The following is an 18,165-nucleotide window of genomic DNA, read 5'->3' on the forward strand; positions in this document are numbered from 1 at the left end:
TATTTATTAGAGCCAAAACAGAAAAACCCACGAACCTGGTCGTACATATGCCATTAACCTTCTTTTTTAGTATAAACGATAGTCTAAACTATAGGAAGGGGGATTTCTCACACACACACACAACTATGATGTCGTGAGGATTTGAACCTGAGATCTCTAATCTACAAGTCAAAGTCTTTTTTCATTGGGCTCGACCCTATGCCATTACCCTTCTAGTATAAGGTGATTGTTGGCTATGGAAATACATGTTAATTTGGACACTAAATACTTTATGATGAATGCTAGGCACACTCGTTCACGCTCATGTGGATGATTATCGGGCATTTATTCCATATACATCAACAATTTCATTTGCGGGTTTGCCAAAATGAAAATCAATTCCGAGAAAAAACACAAATCCAACTGAGGTTATAATTCACACGACCTCCAAACAGTTACTTGGGAGGAATGTAGCATAACATGACTCACATGCCCAAAATTGCAAAATTTGTTATGAACTCAAGTCAACGAACGCTTTTCTACTAATAGCCCTTATCATTAATGACTATGTTTAGTCACTTAATTGCTGGCTGAAGACGCAAACCATCCAAACCAATCATCCAAACCAAACCCATCAATTTTTCATGTCACTTTCTTGGGATATAATTTTTTTAATAAATAAGCAGTTCCTAAAATGTTGGGTTGTACAAAAACAACGATTACAAAGTCCCCGTCATCGGTGCTTACCAGAAGCTACAAGACAAACAAGCAAAACCCAAAATCTGAATTGACTTGTGAGATTGAAGGAGCTTAATTCTGAATGGCAGATTTTTGGTACAATTAATCAAACAAAAGCTAAAAAATAACACACAAGCTTATACAAGGATATCGGAAGATTCAATCTGATTAAGAGTTTTTGTTTTATTTTTAATACAAATGATAATCTAGGGAAAAGAGATTTCTCATACGCACATGATTAGGAGATTTTTAGGTGCTAATGATGGTAATCAACCGGCCACGTTAATCCAACCACTTTGGACTATTATCCCACCTAAATACCATCATATCTAGATTTAACAAAAATTCAAATTTTCTCAGATGGGGCAGTTATTTGAAACTTTTCTAATAAAAACTAAGATCTCTCCTCTCACTTTTTTCTTTCCCCATATTTTAGTTAAAAGAAGTAGAAAAGAGATTCACAAATTTGTCAAAGGAAATCATAACAGTTCTATAAAATAATGTCTTCGGTTAATATAACCAAGAACATGTAGACAATTTGTTTTTTTATTTATAAATAATTTATTTCACAACTCTTTTTTTCACCTGTAGCAAAAAGATAAAGAAAAGGTCCTACAAATCCTCTGGTTAAAATGTTTAGTTAGGAACAAAGCTTCTAGTATAAATAATAGAAGTTGCGCCATGAGCAGACATGTCCTCAAAGGAGCAAATGTGTCTTCCCTCTCCTCCAAACCAAACCTAGCCCTTCATGCTGATCATCTTTTATGCAACAACAACAAGCTTCTCAAAACTAAAGGGCAAAAACCATTTGATCTCATTTCACACACCACTGATTCCTTTTTTCATAAGTAACCCTTAAGACAAAAATGGCAGCCTCTACAACAATGGGAGATTACCAAACCCAATCGTCATGGCGCCCACGCCTAGGCTCCGCTCTACGCACTGCCTTGGCGTGCACCATAGTCGGCTGCACCACCCTTTATGGACCTCCACAACTCCGAAAGTACTTAACATACCCATCTTTTTCTTACATGACCACCATTCTAATTGTCCCGGACGCAAAGCTTGGTGATGTCCTGAGAAGCTGTTGGCATGTCATGTATGCCACTGTCCAAGTAATGGTGCCTTCTGTGCTTACCCTTTGGCTGGTTGGCCCGAAAAATTTCGACATCTTGCTGGCAACAGTGGCTGTGGCAGTCAGTGCTTTTGTAGTGGCTTTGCCAGAGTCTACACACTTGATGTCTAAGCGGATTGCATTTGGGCAGTTTGTGAATATTTATGTAGGCACTGTGGTTCATGGGGCTCAAACTGGAGTTGTCATGCACCCTCTTGGTGTTGCAGCAAGCACAGCCCTTGGAGCTCTGGCTTCTGTCCTTGCTTTGTTGTTTCCCTACCCTCGGCTGGCTTACTATGAGGTAAATAATTAATCTTCTTGCTTTTACTCATGCACATGCATTGTGGCCCGTCAAATAACAGCCGTTTATATTGTTAGACTACAAATCTGAATCAGATACTCACTCGGGTTCTTAGTCTAGCAATGTCTCAAATCAGGTCATTTTCTCTTGTCAAATTTTATGTTGCTAGGCATATTGTTATTTTATGAGACTATAAATCGGAATCATATATTCAAACAAGAGTCCAACGGAGTAAGGACTCAGATTCTTAATTTGGAAATAGGAGTGCATTGTGTCGTGCTAGGCAGTCTAGCAAGAGACGGCTTCATTGTATTTCGTGACGGGGTTTTGAGCATGATAAAATATAAGCACAGAAAACATATAGAGGATCTTATTCATTGTCTCTAAACCAAATACGGATAAAACAAAGAGACCTCCATACGTAGGAGTGAAAGATGTGTTTTGGGAAGTGCATATAACATACACGCCTACATATATTTATCAATTAATAAAACCAATAATGTTCTGCATTTTCTATCTTTTAAAAACTCGACTGGTCTTTAGCTTTGACAGCTGAACCAACCAGAGTGAAGCAAATTATAATGCATGCGTACTAGGTGCCAAGTCCAGCTAATTTGGAAAACAAAAGCATCATACGGCAAATGGCAGCTTGTTGATTGGGATTATTTAGAATCTCAGATTGTCATGTCCAAAAAGGAAAAAAAAAGTGTTTATTGGTGGCTCTCAAGGGCAGGACTTAGTCCATGCGTGCTGTTCATGGACAGTTGCCTAGTTCGGGATTCGTGGTCCAATTAAAGCCCCTTTGGTCCTGTCTGAATATTGTCTCATAAACCAGACGAATATTGTCTCATAAACCAGACAACAAAAAAGGCAAAACCTTATTCATGGTATAATGCAAACTGAAAAGTTTTATTGAAAGATCATAACATTTGATTAAGAACCTGTATTATTGTGTTTTCTCTGTTAAATGAAACATCTCAAATATTCATTTGTCTAAATCTGATGTAACATCTAATACGAGCGAACATGGACAGAACTTGCCTCTACAATATCGGTTTGTAAGGAAAGGGTGCCCAAGAACTCGTATATTATATCAGGATCTCCTATTTTTCTAACGTGGGATAACATTATATCAAGAACTCATAAATCTAAGATTACTTTTTTTTCTTTGATAACCCAATTGCAGTTGGTAAATACTGATGGTTGTGAATTAAAATGCATTCATAGGTCAAGAATTCATGGAGGATGTATGCTGAAATTGCTTCCCAGAGGCTAATTCACTTTGTTGAGGCCGTCTCTGTCCAAGACAAAAGAGGAGCACTTGAATTCATTTCTCAAGAACAATCTCTCTCTAAAGCAGCAGCTAAGCTTCATCAAAGCATCAGCAACAATCTGGTAAGCTAACATTGACTCATGTCCAGTATAAAAAATGAGCGTGAGCTTCACTTAGTTTGTTCATTCAGCTAAAGATTAAAGCCATTCATTTTCTTGTAAGCAGGTAGGGATGGTGTGGGAGAGACCACAGATGAAATTTCTAAAACCAAATTATATGAAGTTGGGTGAACAGTTGCAAGAAACTGAGATTCCATTGAGGGGGATGGAGATAGCTTTATCTAGTTGCTCTTCATTTCCTCTTAATCTGATTGATGAAGAGCTAAGAGGTCATTTACGAAGTTCAGAAGTACAGATAAGCCTAAGGCTGCGGCAATCTAGGTACTCTATGCCTTCTGATGCAACAACAGCTCCAGAGATAAACAGAGAGATTTTGGACAATGCCCCTTGGATTGGCAAACCCACCACCACAAACCATGACAACATGGCGGCTTCGTTCTTCTTGTACTGCATGGAACTCCTGCTTGAAAACCAACCCATTGCCCGAAATCCCGGAAACACTCTGAAATCTAACCCTAACCAAGCACCAAGTGGTGAACAAAATCAAGCGCACTGTAACTTCAAAAGTGTTTGGAAGAACATAATGCCAAGCCTCAGGAGTTTAGTTTTTGCCCTCAAGTGCTCACTTTCATTAGGCCTTGCTGTGTTATTCGGTTTGATATATAACAAAGAAAACGGATACTGGGCAGGCCTCACCATTGCCATCGGTTTCGTGACCGGACGGCAAGCCACATTTACAGTTACAAATGCTCGAGCACAAGGAACGGCGATGGGGTCTGTCTATGGAGTCATATGTTTATTTCTTTTCCAAGGAATTGAGCACTTCAGACTCTTACCACTCATACCTTGGATCTTTTTCACCCATTTTCTTAGGCATAGCAGGATGTATGGCCAAGCTGGTGGGATCTCAGCAGCCATTGGGGCATTGCTAATCTTGGGTAGGGAAAATTATGGTCCTCCAAGTGAATTTGCAATTGCAAGAATGACAGAAGCATGCATTGGACTGATTTGTTTCGTTTTAGTAGAGATTCTCTTTTATCCTATGCGAGCAGTGACCCTTGCAAGAAATGAGCTTTCTAAAAGCATGGGGGCACTTCGAGATTGCATCAAAGACATAAATCTTTGTGTACCGGCTTCTGCCGGACTGAGGGAAAAGCAGAGGAAGCTAAAATCCCACCTTAAAAAGTTAGAAAACTTCATCCAAGAAGCTGAAACAGAGCCCAATTTCTGTTTCTTGCCCTTTAAGGTTGCTAGTTACAGTAAGGTCCTAGGATCCTTATCGAAAATGGCGGATCTTTTACCATTTGTGGCCTGTGAAACGGAGTTCCTCTCACAAGTAACACAGAAATTGGGAGGTGCTTCAGAGGAACTAAGGCAACATATGAATGCTGACCTAGAGCTTCTAAAGGAAAAAATTAACTCTTCACTGGAATGCCTTGAGAAGGTGACTTCGATCAAGTCTGTTGCAGCATTTGAGACTGAGGCGCAAGATGATTACCACGACAGCGAATTGGGCAAACCAGCAAACCCGTTTAGGATTTTGGGTGCAGAAGATGAAGAGGTTGAGACCATTGTAAATATTCTTCTTCAACATTTTCCGGAAGTAGCTCACAACGTCCATAATAGTGACGGTGAAGAGAAATGTAAAAGCCAAATGGTTCTTTGTTTGGCTGGCCTGGGATTCTGCATCCAAAGTTTGACGAGTGAAACAATGGAGATGGAGAAAGAAGTGAGGAAACTATTAAAATGGGAGAGTCCTTCAAGGCACAAAAAATTTCTTAATATTTGTTGTAAAGCTAATGCACTGGATGCACGTACATAGTGCCTAATAAGAGGTGTGTTAGCTTGACCATACATCTAACCGATTGGCATTCAGACCAACCAAAAAAAAAAAAACCGATTGGCAAATGCTATTAGATTTGTCAATCCTTCATTGACCTCAGTACGCATTGTAATTTGGCTAGACCATGTAGACAACTATATGAAACCTAATCCTTCTGAATGTGCCCCAAAAGGATTCTTGTTTTCCATGCATTTACTTTTAAAATTCACAAAGGAAATCACTTCGAGAACACGTTCTTTTGCATTTGTTACAAACGGCAGATTACTGCCAAGCGAACTCCAACGGTAAGCTCTCAAACAGAACCAGCATCGCATTCAATCACGGGCACATCCTTTGAATGTTAATGCAAAGGTGTGGAAAACTTCATATGAAGCAGATATAATTAGTGAAAGAAACTCACCTGTGTATAACAACAAAAATTCACATTGCATAACAAAGCTCTTAACTAATTCAAGTTGAATCCATTGTGAAACAGCTCAGGCTACAAAATTAACAGGGTATCTCCATTAGTCGAAAGAAAAATGCATCTCTCTATTGCAAATACATAAAAAAGGAAACAGATCCTTAGTTGCCTTCGTATTTTGGGTCGGCCATCACATAATGATATGCTATTACCAATACAAATATGAAGATGCCAAGAAAATTGGCAAAGAAGCCCAGGTCCTGATCGTCCATCATCTGTAACATCGAATGCAACAATTGGAAAATAAGCAGAAGCACTCAGTGTACCCTACATGTACACAAGTTGGAAATATTGAAACTAACGGACCTAACAAAAATATCACATAAAAATGGAGTTCAAACTCAAAACCATATTTGCAATAAGCAACAAGAAATTTTTTTCCCATGAAATATAACCAAGCATCAAAAGAAAGGGATATTAGACAGCCATCAACCAGACGAAAAGCAACATCCTTGATCTTAAGAAAATCAACAAATATGAACCGCGTAATTGATCCATCTGCGCTATTCCCAAATTGAAGCAAGTTTGAAAGCCAGCATACAGAAGAAATTGGGTTGTAGTTATAACTTGCAACTTCTGGTTCTAGTCACACCACCCTCTTTTGCAAATTAGACAGAAACGCTAGTGTTCTGAAAAAGATAAAAAAAACTCAAACCCAACTAAGCCTTTAAGATAAAGAAATCACACTGCCATTCTCCCTACCATAAAATAGAGAAATTCAAACCCATTGACAACATTTTGTAAATCATCGAACATCCATTATACCAAAATTCTTGGTTCAATTTATATTTAGCAAATCTTATTCTTCCCTTGAATTACCCTTCATTTTCCACAATTAGACTTACACTATCAACTATTGCTTAAATTTTGCATTCGTTTAGCTCGCATCCAATTTCCAAATCCAAGTACAGGCCACAGCCCATTTCACCTACCGACTAAAGTTTGATTCTTTCAACCAAACCAACCTTTTGGCGTAACATTAGAAAGCGAAAAAAAACTACAAATTACTCTGTGAAGACTATAGATCTACGAAAGGGATGAACAACACCATAATTGCTTAGCAGAATTGAAAACATTGAATTAGAATTGCCATCATAAACAACGAGATATTACGGATCAAGATCACATAATTACAAGAATTGAAAAAGGGGGTTGAGATTCTTACAATTCTGGAAGAGATTGCTCAGTCAATGGCGAAGATATAGACTTCTGACAACTGCTGAAACAGAGTGAGGAAAGTGGGTGCTGAAGCTACTTGTACTCTTTATACAAGGGAATGCATTTTGCCCAATATTTTACGGTTCACGAACGACGTCGTTCTATGGGAATTTAGAAAAAGCGAAAAAAGATTTTAGTGTGGCTGCTGGGATTCGAGCCCAGGTCTCCACGGCCACAACGTGGAATTCTTACCACTAAACTACAGCCACAAGATGTTGGATTGTCTACAGAGATTCTATTTATAGAAATGAATCAGAGAACGAAGCAACTCAGTACATGTGTAAATGCTCTTAACCACTTGAGAACTGAGATATAATCCTCTTGCAGTAAAGGCTCCTTTTTCAGTGATTCTAGGAATGCCAATAATCACTTCTCCATATTACTTTAATTGGTGGGGAGAAGCACCTTGCTTTAAATCACTTAAAAGTAAATGGAGAAACATGTATGATATGCTTCTCCCCATAAATGATTATCGTCATCCCATAATCACTCCAAAAAAAAGCCCTAATACATGAAAGTTAGGGTCATAGTGTAAAGTCTTTAAATTTTTTTAAGAAGAAGATAATACTAAAAAACAGAAAAATAGTACTTTCATTTATACATTATGGCAAAACTAACAATACAAACTATATTTTATAAAATGAAATATTATATATATATCTATTAAAAAATGACTAAGAGCATAAACACATATAAGTGGAAGAAGAAAACTTTGCTAGATCATCCACAACCAAGAAAAAAAACTAGGTTAACATAAAACACATAAAAATATATATATATGAATAAATATTTCTCAATACATACATACTTCATGTACATGGACATGTAGAATGAAACAGAATCACATTTAAGTGGAAAATCATTGTGCTCTTGACACTAAACATTTTATCTAGGGAAATAGAATAATATTTGAGTATTTCATGGCCCAAGAACTAGTGTTACTAATTCGCGTGCTATAACATAGGTAAAAACTAAGTTATGTTTTAGAACTCGTATTAATAAACAAAAAAACATGTTTACTCCATTTCTATTTGATCAGCTTGGATCATTTAAACCAACTTAATTAAATAGGTTGACATATTTACTTGTGAGTATCCAATTTAAGTCTTATTTCATTCATTTATACTATTATAAGAATCTAAAATCCAAAAAAAATGATGAAAGTTTGTGTCATTTGATAGGATTATGCCTAATACACTATAGGGAAAAAATTCCACTAACATATATAATGGACGACGGATTTCTGAAATCCTTACTAGAGAAACTCCCTAAATCAACATTTTTTTATCCGTCATTAAAGCCAACCATCTAATCCAATCTCATCAAATATCAATCGGATCGGATTGAATCTTAAGCTCTTATTAGATTGGAAAATTCAAAATCCAATTTATATTCAGATGCAAATTGACTTGACTTAATATTAACAATTCTGGACTGTCTTTTGCATATACGTTTCCTTTTCCTTTTAAAAAAAGAACGTACAGGTGTAGAGCAAAAAAAGACAAGATGGACATGCCAAATGTAATGTGATGTCAAGCAAATCATTACAAAGAAACAGATAAGTTAAATTATGTTATCAAGAGTGAAATCAAAAGCTTTTATCGACAGAAATTGCTTTGATATAGCCCATGAAAATGAGAACAAAACTGCTCCTACGTCCAAATCTTCCCAAGGAAGCCAATTGGTTTCACAAACAGCACAGCACCCGTTTCTCCACCAAGTAGGGTATAATTCACAATGTAACACTGGTTGGATTGATCATCAGCTAGCAGTTGGGTAAGTTTCTGGAGATGCTCACTGTCCTGGAATTCTTTTTGGTCGTGCAAATTCAGTAAAAATGACCCATCCATCAAGAAACTGCCTCACACAAATATATAATTAGAAAGTATAGCACCAGTTATATTCGTATCATGTATTAAGAAAATATGCAATCAAAATAAAAAAGTTCAAAGAAGATGGTTCTTGCAAGACATGCAGACCTGTGCATCCATCCCTTTCACCCCTTTCTCGGCGTCTTCTAAAGTGGCATAATTCACAAACCCATAGCCCTTTGAGAATCCAGAATCACGGTCTATCACTACCTTTACTGAAACATGAGAAGAAATTGTCAATGCATGACTATAAAACAAGACAATGCTGCAAAATTTGGAACCTCAGATGACCAAATCCATGGCATATTCTTACACAAGGAACAATTATGAAGATTGCTCACACAAGGAACAATTATGAAGATTGCTCAGAAATCTAGAACAAAAATACAAGCCGACTGAAATTATGACCGTGTGCTAATTTATATCTCAACCCAGACACCTAAATCCCAATCTTTTTGTGTTGCCTACACAGGTTCTATTGTATTTGGAAGGTTTTATTTCATATTTTGTAGCACCATTCCCATTTTGTCCCATTCCTTTTCCTGGAAAATCCTTGATTATCATCATACTTGAAAATCTTGCAGAGATGGATGAAACTAGAACTATATCATTTACCAGAAATGAGATTCTCTTTGCACCTCCAAAACTAAACATGCATCAGTTCCACTGAAATCTCATTTCAAGCTTAAACCGCATATCAGTTTGTTTCTACAAATTTTTATCCTAAAATATTTAACTACGCAGTAAATTTGTCAACTTGCAACACTAATGAGACAGAAAAAGAAATTTAAAATCTTGATCATGAAATTTAGTTGGGGGGCTACATGAAGTTGAAGCAATGAAATCCAAATGAGCAAGGCATATGAGAACCCCGTATTACCATTAACCACTTCACCAAATTGAGAGAATGCTTCGTTAAGTTTTTCAGGCGTGGTTCTCTTGTTAAGCCCTGCAAGCACATTTGCAAGACAAACCGTATCATCAAAGCATAGTTATGCATACTCCAATAACCCAAAATGTAGTATAAGCAAAACAAGTTCCTCTGCAACTGCACTCCAATGAGCATAATTCGGAGGTCCAATTTGGTTATCTAACTAAAACAGCAGTATAATAAGAAATTAAACTTCTCACTCGCCTTTACAGAAGCCCAAATTTTGCTAATTATCAAACCTTCATGATATAGAAATTGGGATCCATTGGTTTATGGAAGCTCCAATCGTCACAGAAAAACAGTTGCCAGAAAAAAGTTTCAAGCTTTCTCACTATTCTCATTATGGTCACCACTGGTCATGATGAACTAGTTGAAACCAACGAACCATCTTAGACTAATTTTCTATAAACTAAGAAAAACCCACAAAGATTTTTAATGGGAAATTGTTACCAGAGACGAAGAGAGTGGTGTTAGGTTCTGCGGTAGCTTTATCACTGATGTTGTTGGAATCAGCAGCAGAGGCATAAGCCGAGGACGCAGCAGTTGCAGCAGCTCTAGATTGAGAAGTGAAGATTGGACTAGACAGAAATCGCCTTACAAGTCCTGCCCTCAGCGCCATTTCTTCTCTCTCTCAGTTTGCCTTGCTCTGTTCCCAAAATTGCAGAAAAACCCTAAACCCCGAATTTTTTCATTTTTCAAAATACCAATTTTTAAATAAAAAGCCGTTCTCTTTTTTATTATTTATTTTTTTTGTAAAGGGCAGTACTTTGGCGGCAAAGAGGCTTAGATTTCCCGCTAAGTCCTCCCCCAAGTCTCAAAGCGTCACTTCCATCAAAATAACTGCTGATGCCCATTTTCGTCTTTCATGACCGACCCAGTAGCCAAGCTTCAGTCTCATGGCTTCTACTCCGAGCTCGAACCAGACAATCCATGGCGATAACAATACCGATGTCTCCTACTTTCAGAAAACAGTAACTACTTTCTCTGCTTTTCCGCAACAAAATATGCCCTCGAAATTTGTTTTTTCTTTCTTCTTAAACATATATTGTTTTTTATTTTGGGTTTTTGAATTGTGAAAGGTATGTTTGAACGATTGGTGGCTGATTAAAGCCGAAAACGAGGTCCAAGGAAAGTGGCTAGCCGTCGCCGGTGTATCATCTAGAAAGTGAGATACATTGATTTGATTCTAAGTTCTAGGGTTTCTTTCTCTTCATTTCTCTTGTTATTGTTTTTGAAGGAATTAATGGCTATGGTGGTATTGATCAATTTTAGGGAAGGTGCCAGGCGAGTGTTCTCCTCTGCACCAATAGCCAAAAGATTCGATGTTTTCACTCTCGAGACGGTGGATGGCATATATGTATCCATCAAAGGGTTCATAAACAAGCAGAAGACTACTGAAAATGGGTTTCCATCTGAGGTAGTACTTAAAATTGGCTTCCATTCTTGCTCTTTCATTGCTGATTGTGGTTTTCATTATGAACTTTTAAGTTTTGAACAATCAAGTAGTGGTAAACTGAGTTAATTAGCTATGAACATAGACAATCGGTATAGATTATGGAAATTCAAAATTTCTATTTTTGTTTTCGTTTTACAAGTATAAGTGAATGATGAGCACTAAATGTGTCTGTACCCAGTACTTGGTAAGTTTATTGTGCTGAACAATTCGGCTGTTGCTTTTCCTGTCATGCTACAAGGCCTGTGTTTGTACACTCCATTCACTAAAGGATTGCTAACCAGTATAAGGGTGCATTGCAAGTCGTTGTTGTTGCATAACATGTTCACTAAAGTTAGAAATTTAACATTACACCTTGTTTTATTTATTATTTTGGGGCTTTTTTGCCTTCGATCCTAAACAGGTTTTCAGTCATTTTCTGTTTGGCTTTCCTCCTTACTGGGAACAATGGGTTGCAAAGTTCTTTGGTGGAGACTCTACCACTACTTGTGCGGTTTCTGGAAGTATTTCTGATTCAGACAAGTTAGCTACTCAGCCAGGAAGTAATACATATTTATAAACTACTTAAATGTCCAACGTGCACTATTCATGCCTAATTTTTTATGTAATTATCTAACATTGCTGTTTTGAATCTTTTCTCTCTTGCTGTGGAGTGGCTGCAGGCATAAAAAGTTCTATTCCATCTTCCTTCCATTTTGATCAAGAAGAAACTCCAGTTGAGCAGGTCTCTTGTAAAGATAGGCATGATGTTGAAGTCCCAAAACAGTTTTCTTCTGAGCTGCCTACTAATGTCGCTGTTGATGACTCAAAAGTTGATGACTTCCCTAAACATGCTGCTGAGGAGGAAACTGGCAGAGCAAATATTGGAGCAAGTGATTTTCAGAGTGTTGGTAAACCAAAACATCTGGTAAGCAATCAGAAGAAACCGGTATCCAGATGCTTTATGAAGCATAAAAGTACAAATTCTAGTCCTGCATCAGAGGCCTCTGAGAGCTTTGGTGGAGTATCAGGTGCAACCACTCAATCTGGGGGGAAAGTGGACATATCAAAGGAATATCCAAGCTATTCTGCAGGCAGAGTGACCAGAAGTTTGTCAAGAAATTTATGTAGAAAAAGGAAAAAGAAGAAAATGGTGGGATGTGGCTTGAACTCTGAGAAAAATACAGTGGATTCTGTTCCAGCGGTGTTCAAAACTTTGAGCAAAAGTTTACAAAATGATAATTGTAAAGTAGGAGGGAAAAGTATGCCCCATCCTTCATATTTTGAGTTTCAAGAACCAAATGATTTGAATGTAAAAAAAAAACTTGATTTTGGGTGTCTAGAAGACGATTTGCAGCATACTCATCACAATGCAAAACAGGGACAGAATTGTGGAAATATTACAACTCAAGGTACCGTGCATACAAGCTTGTTTATCCTTTGGCCTTGCTTGAACTAATCAAACTTACAACTTGAATATTGCAGTTGGAGGAGAAAGTGATGCTAAAGAAGTAAACACATTCAGGAAAAGAACTAAGACAAACACTACCTTTTATACAAGGGTAAGCTGGTTATAGTAATGCAAGTTAATTGTCGCATGTCCCCAGTAGTCTAGTGATTATCACACATTCATTGTCCTTTTAATGCCTGTTTAGGAAAATCCCCCTCCGGAGGTGAACAAGAAAGTGTCTATTGCTTCTCCTGAATCTTTGAATATGAGACGGTCCAGAAGCGGTGAGTGTGTGACTCTCTCTCTCTCTCTCTCTCTCACACACACACACACACACACACACAGAGTCTGCCAATTGCTGCTTATATAATTGCAAATTGAAAATACATAAGCCGAATTATAGTTTCCATGGCTAGTTATATGAGGAAACTTTGGATGCACACTTGTTCAAATGAATGGTTCATAGCATTTGAAACATGTCTATGTTGTCTTTTCTATTTTCTGTTATTACTATAATCTTTGGGAGAAATTGAAATATCAAAGTTTCAATTTGTACTGTTCTATTTAACTTTTCTTGTCCCATACCAAGTTAAATTGATTTTGTCTGTCACAGTGTGTATAAGCAAATAATGATTTCCCTGTGTTGCAGGGAGACTACTTCTACCGACCATGGAATTCTGGCGCAATCAATTGGCAATCTATGACTCGGTTTTTCCCTACCTTCTTCTTTCTTTTTCTTTTCTTTTGCCCTTTTTCTTCTTGTTGGGCTTCTGTGTGGTTGCTTAGCTTTCACCTGCACCTATGCGTGCACAGCCCACTGGCAATAGGCATGCACACTCACTGGAGGATAGCTGGAAATTGAAGTAGAATATGTTGACATTCTTACAACTAGAATTTAATTAACCAAAATGTTATAACACAAAAACTCTTTTTAATTCTTACCACACCATGTAGGGGGTTGGCTACATGATTTCCTTTTATATTCATGTTTACTTTCATCACTTTAAAGTATGGCGTATTATTAGCTTGAGGATACATTGACTCTCTCTCTCTCTCTCTGTGGTGGTATATTCAGGATCGTAAGGTTACTGGAATTCAGGGAGGCCTACCTGTAGTAACAACATCAAGAGGTTTGTCCCTTATAAACTGTATTAGACTGGCACCTCTTTTCCTTCCTTTATGTGAATAAGAATGACTTTAGTAGCGTTTATTATTTTGTCAACCTCTTTACCACCTCACCCAAAATTTTGCTTTAAAGTCATTTTAACTTGATGGTTAGAGTATTTTCTGCTTCTTGTTTTTGGTTACTATACTACCTGCTGATGATAGTGTGTCTCACTTGCTTTTAGGCAGTAGCTCTGGGTCTCAGAAACGCAACAGACGATAGAGGTTGAGTTTCTGGCAGAGCTTTAGACTTGTTTCATACCTCTTGTAAGTATGGTATCTAATGTGAGCTGAATGTGATCTCTTAAAAATTCAAGTTACCTTGAAAATAATCACCAATTCAAAATTCAGCTTTGTCATTATAATTTGTAGACTTGCACACAGGTAACAGTGAAGGAGCATATGGCAATAATTTTGTACAGATTCTACCGCAGATGAGAGAGAGGATGAGAACTCATGTCAAGCTGACCTCTACTCAATTATAACAAAATTTTCAAGCTGCCAGGAGTATGTATAGAAGACATAGAGCTTGGGCTCTTCCCGTCAGAATCTGCGCTGTGTCTATTTTTGTTCATGCTAATCCTTTTAGCTTATCCAAGTTCGAATGCAGCATTGAATCCAACTTTACTCTTTGGGGCATCTAGGTGGTAGTTTTTGCTTATTTCGGATGTGTTATTTTGCTTTTGGTGATACTGGCTCAACCATGTTAGGCCATGTCTAGTCATAGGTCTAAATGTAGTGGAGGGTTATAATCTTAGCCCTCCAAAATATTAATTAATTTATCCTTTTGTTTTCTTTAATGCGATTTATTTTTCTATCTATATATATATATATATAAAACGAATTTAAATACATTTAAAACGTTAAATGAAAAAAAAGTGGCTAGTTGACGTCAACGCGCTTTTAAGAGCATGTCTAAGGGGATTGATCTGGCTTGGGCTAGGTCCAGATCTGGCCCCAAATTAAAAAAAATCACTTTCTAACGCATGTGTTTTAGCCTAAGGCAAGATGAGAAGCAGGTTTTGCCCACCTACTGGCCTGGGCAAGGAGAAAAACTTCCCTGGCACGGGGATGCCAGGGTAAGCAATCCAGCTAAGGATCCCCTTCCAATTATCTCTCGACAGCTGTCACCTATTAAAATTTAAAAAAATAAAAATTTGGTTGCCTATGCTCCTCATCCTATGCGAACCCAGAAACTGAAATCCCTTTCCCCTCTCATATCTCCCTCTCCTTCTCTCTCTTTTTGCACCGCCGCTCTCCCTCTCCCACAGTGCAACCCAAACCCACTATCTCTCTCTGTTTTGACTTACTCTCCTCTCTCCCTATTTGTCTCTCACTTTGCATCAGCCACATCGGAGGCCACCAAGAAGAGATAGAAAGAGAGGGAGAGATTGGCCTCGAAATTTGATGTCGGTCACCTCAAGTTTGAAGTTTGGCAAGCTCGCAGCCGCTGCCACCGTTGTTGGCGTGAAGAGAGAGAACGAGAGGGAGAGATGAGACAGAGGTGATAAGAGATAGATAACACCAACGATGGAGGAAGGGATGGGGACAAAAAGGATGGAGGATGGCAGTGTCGAATTTGATGCCGATGTCGACGGATGTGGCGAGGAGAGGCGGCCGGAACGACAAGGGCTTGATTGTTGGTCTGAAGAAATTTTTTTTTTGGTTGAGTGTTAAAGTGGAGTTGCTGGGTTCGCATAGGATGAGGAGAAGAAGAGGCAACTAAATTTTTTTTTTTCTTGTCCAATTTTAATAGGTGACAGCTGTCGAAAAATCATTGGAATGGGATACTTAGCTGGATTGCTTACCTGGCATACCCGTGCCAGGGAAGTTTTTCTCCTTCTTCTCGTCATCCTATGCGAACCCAGCAACTCCACTTTAACACTCAACCAAAAAAAAATTCTTCAGACCAACAATCAAGCCCTTGTCGTTCCGGCCGCCTCTCCTCGCCACATCCGTCAACATCGGCGTCAAATTCGACACTGCCATCCTCCATCCTTTTTGTCCCCATCCCTTCCTCCATCGTTGTTGTTATCTATCTCTTATCACCTCTGTCTCATCTCTCCCTCTCGTTCTCTCTCTTCACGCCAACAACGGTGGCAGCGGCGGCGAGCTTGCCAAACTTCAAACTTGAGGTGACCGACATCAAATTTCGAGGCCAATCTCTCCCTCTCTTTCTATCTCTTCTTGGTGGCCTCCGATGTGGCTGATGCAAAGTGAGAGACAAATAGGGAGAGAGGAGAGTAAGTCAAAACAGAGAGAGATAGTGGGTTTGGGTTGCACTGTGGGAGAGGGAGAGCTGCGGTGCAAAAAGAGAGAGAAGGAGAGGGAGATATGAGAGGGGAAAGGGATTTCAGTTTCTGGGTTCGCATAAGATGAGGAGCATAGGCAACCAAATTTTTATTTTTTTAAATTTTAATAGGTGACAGCTGTCGAGAGATAATTGGAAGGGGATACTTAGCTGGATTGCTTACCCTTGCATCCCCGTGCCAGGGAAGTTTTTCTCGAGAAGAAGAGGCAACTAAATTTTTTTTTTTCCAATTTTAATAGGTGACAGCTGTCGAAAAATCATTGGAATAGGATACTTAGCTGGATTGCTTACCTGGCATACCCGTGCCAGGGAAGTTTTTCTCCTGGGGAAGATAAGGATCCCACTGTCAGTTCTTGAAAAGAAAATAAGGAGCAGCTTTTTGTTGACTCCAACAACCATTGTGGTGCTCTCAAATGCAACAGCACAATGGCTAGTTGCTCGCCCTTGATTTTTTTGTTTTTTTTCTAGTTCCCAACTAGTTCAGCCTTTTTTTTCTTTTTTTTCTTTCCTCACAACTCTATAAAAACCTAACCATTTATTCATCACCTTCTCACCTAAAAAATCTCTCAATTACCCTAAACAATTTTACTTGTTTGTCTTTTTTCATTTTGCTCAAAATTGTCGTTTCAAAGAATGGCTCAAAATTGTTTCCAAAAATACATTTTTGTGTTGCTTTTCTTATGCTTTGATTTTTATTACAAATAAAATAATAATAAACTAAAATAACAAGTTTTAAATTTTAGCCCTTAGCCCCTAGCCCCTTAGGCCATCTCCAGCCATAGGGCTAAATGTAGTCCAGGGCTAAAAATTTAGCCCCCCAAAATATTAATTTTTTAAAGAATAGTGCAGGGCTAAATTTTTCCATCTCCAGCCATGCATGGCTATATTTTAGGATCCTTCATATTTTATTATTTTGAGAAAAACTATGGTACAACACTCATACATTCCACAACTATATATTGTTTAATTTAATTAAACTATATGTGATAGAATTTGTAAGAAGTGTGGAATGAAATGAGTGGGAGAGGTATTTATAGACAAATTTTAGGTTTTAAATTTTTTTTTTTTAAAAAAATAATAATAAAGCCAACAAAGGCAATTTTTTTAAAAAAGGAAGGGTTTCAAGGGTATGAGACATCCAATGGTCATGACCCAAAATTTTTTATAATTTTTTTAAACAACACCAAACATTTAAAAACGTGAAGACATTTATAAAAATAAAAAAATAAAAAAGTTGGGTTTCAATGTTTGAGCTCAAACTGTCATGAACAAGATTTTTTAATAATTTTTTTTAAAACACTTGAAAAGATTTGAAAAGCTGACCACATTTATTATTATAAAAAAAAAATAATTAAAAAAAAAACTGATGTGCTTTAATGTGGCTGTTGAAAAGCATTATTTTTGGGCTATTTTTGGGATATAGCCCATGGCTGGAGATGGCCTTGCCTACCACTGCTAGAACCACACAAAAAAAATAAATTAAGAAGCTAGATTTTGTGAATAGTACCATTTTGAGGGGCTAAAACAGCACCTAGTCCCTTGCCCCTTGCCCTTGCATTAAACATGCTCCAATATCAACCTTTGGATCGCAGTTGCACAAGATGTTCTCCTGTGGCTAGGCCAAATGTAGCCCTCAAAATTTGGCTAATTTTTTTTTAGCCCATAGCTGGAGATGGATTTTGTATATTTTGAGAGCTACATATGGCCTATGACCCATGACTAAAGATAGCCTTAAGTAGACCTGGCAATATTGGACTCGACCCGTTAACACAACATGAATTCGCACAAAAATAATAGTAATTGGGTCGAGCTTAATGGGTCGGGTTGAAAACGGGTCCACCCGTTAGTTACTCGTTAAGCTAATGGATTGTGTCAGTATTATTCGCGAATCACCCGTTAAGAGCAAAGACATTTTTGTAATTTTTCATTTTAAAATAACCTAGCTTGAATTGAAGCTT

At 37.8% G+C, this 18,165-nt stretch overlaps 4 protein-coding genes and 1 non-coding gene across 6 annotated transcripts; 2 read left to right on the forward strand and 3 right to left on the reverse strand.

Annotated features, from left to right (window-relative positions):
- Positions 1 to 1,229: 1,229 nt before the first annotated feature.
- Positions 1,230 to 5,526, forward strand: LOC110761013 (uncharacterized). The gene is made up of 3 exons (XM_088254869.1): positions 1,230 to 2,132; positions 3,360 to 3,527; positions 3,631 to 5,526. The coding sequence occupies exons 1-3, from the start codon at positions 1,584 to 1,586 to the stop codon at positions 5,344 to 5,346; spliced, it is 2,433 nt and encodes an 810-aa protein (XP_088110995.1). The 5' UTR covers positions 1,230 to 1,583; the 3' UTR covers positions 5,347 to 5,526.
- A 246-nt stretch (positions 5,527 to 5,772) lies between these two features.
- Positions 5,773 to 6,054, reverse strand: LOC110760983 (dolichyl-diphosphooligosaccharide--protein glycosyltransferase subunit 4A). Its single transcript, XM_021963349.2, has one exon. It carries the CDS (start codon positions 6,052 to 6,054, stop codon positions 5,932 to 5,934), a length of 123 nt encoding a protein of 40 aa, XP_021819041.2. The 3' UTR covers positions 5,773 to 5,931.
- Positions 6,055 to 7,185: 1,131 nt separating this feature from the next.
- TRNAH-GUG (transfer RNA histidin (anticodon GUG)) lies at positions 7,186 to 7,257 on the reverse strand. The gene has a single exon. It is a non-coding gene; the product is annotated as a tRNA-His (tRNA).
- A 1,335-nt stretch (positions 7,258 to 8,592) lies between these two features.
- LOC110761025 (organelle RRM domain-containing protein 2, mitochondrial) lies at positions 8,593 to 10,566 on the reverse strand. Its single transcript, XM_021963402.2, has 4 exons — positions 10,301 to 10,566; positions 9,800 to 9,868; positions 9,028 to 9,134; positions 8,593 to 8,905 (listed from the first exon to the last, which is right to left on the reverse strand). The coding sequence occupies exons 1-4, from the start codon at positions 10,467 to 10,469 to the stop codon at positions 8,843 to 8,845; spliced, it is 408 nt and encodes a 135-aa protein (XP_021819094.1). The 5' UTR covers positions 10,470 to 10,566; the 3' UTR covers positions 8,593 to 8,842.
- Positions 10,567 to 10,601: 35 nt separating this feature from the next.
- On the forward strand, positions 10,602 to 14,696 carry LOC110761024 (dentin sialophosphoprotein-like protein). Of its 2 annotated transcripts, none has more exons than XM_021963400.2 (11): positions 10,602 to 10,821; positions 10,930 to 11,015; positions 11,123 to 11,267; positions 11,707 to 11,845; positions 11,966 to 12,694; positions 12,768 to 12,844; positions 12,938 to 13,016; positions 13,382 to 13,440; positions 13,808 to 13,862; positions 14,082 to 14,163; positions 14,269 to 14,696. In XM_021963400.2, the coding sequence occupies exons 1-10, from the start codon at positions 10,747 to 10,749 to the stop codon at positions 14,117 to 14,119; spliced, it is 1,482 nt and encodes a 493-aa protein (XP_021819092.2). In that variant the 5' UTR covers positions 10,602 to 10,746; the 3' UTR covers positions 14,120 to 14,163; positions 14,269 to 14,696. The 2 variants fall into 2 exon arrangements, with proteins under 2 accessions (XP_021819092.2, XP_021819091.2); XM_021963399.2 differs by having other exon boundaries at positions 14,281 to 14,696.
- The last annotated feature ends 3,469 nt before the right edge of the window (positions 14,697 to 18,165 follow it).

The sequence above is a fragment of the Prunus avium genome, chromosome 6 (genome assembly GCF_965620075.1).
Source record: "Prunus avium chromosome 6, drPruAviu1.hap1.1, whole genome shotgun sequence".
Taxonomy (NCBI): Eukaryota; Viridiplantae; Streptophyta; class Magnoliopsida; order Rosales; family Rosaceae; genus Prunus; species Prunus avium.

What these genes read in the sequence shown, in the direction of transcription:
- LOC110760983 (XM_021963349.2), bottom strand. Translation starts at nt 6,054, where the DNA reads ATGTTACAGATGATGGACGATCAGGACCTGGGCTTCTTTGCCAATTTT.
- LOC110761013 (XM_088254869.1), top strand. Translation starts at nt 1,584, where the DNA reads ATGGCAGCCTCTACAACAATGGGAGATTACCAAACCCAATCGTCATGG. An exon ending in CTCGGCTGGCTTACTATGAG is followed by an intron (nt 2,133 to 3,359) that starts GTAAATAATTAA and finishes ATGCATTCATAG; the next exon opens with GTCAAGAATTCATGGAGGAT. An exon ending in AAAGCATCAGCAACAATCTG is followed by an intron (nt 3,528 to 3,630) that starts GTAAGCTAACAT and finishes TCTTGTAAGCAG; the next exon opens with GTAGGGATGGTGTGGGAGAG.
- LOC110761024 (XM_021963400.2), top strand. Translation starts at nt 10,747, where the DNA reads ATGGCTTCTACTCCGAGCTCGAACCAGACAATCCATGGCGATAACAAT. An exon ending in TATGAGACGGTCCAGAAGCG is followed by an intron (nt 13,017 to 13,381) that starts GTGAGTGTGTGA and finishes CCTGTGTTGCAG; the next exon opens with GGAGACTACTTCTACCGACC. An exon ending in TGTAGTAACAACATCAAGAG is followed by an intron (nt 13,863 to 14,081) that starts GTTTGTCCCTTA and finishes ACTTGCTTTTAG; the next exon opens with GCAGTAGCTCTGGGTCTCAG.
- LOC110761025 (XM_021963402.2), bottom strand. Translation starts at nt 10,469, where the DNA reads ATGGCGCTGAGGGCAGGACTTGTAAGGCGATTTCTGTCTAGTCCAATC. An exon ending in ATTTGGTGAAGTGGTTAATG is followed by an intron (nt 9,135 to 9,799) that starts GTAATACGGGGT and finishes CTCATGTTTCAG; the next exon opens with TAAAGGTAGTGATAGACCGT. An exon ending in TGAAAGGGATGGATGCACAG is followed by an intron (nt 8,906 to 9,027) that starts GTCTGCATGTCT and finishes TGTGTGAGGCAG; the next exon opens with TTTCTTGATGGATGGGTCAT.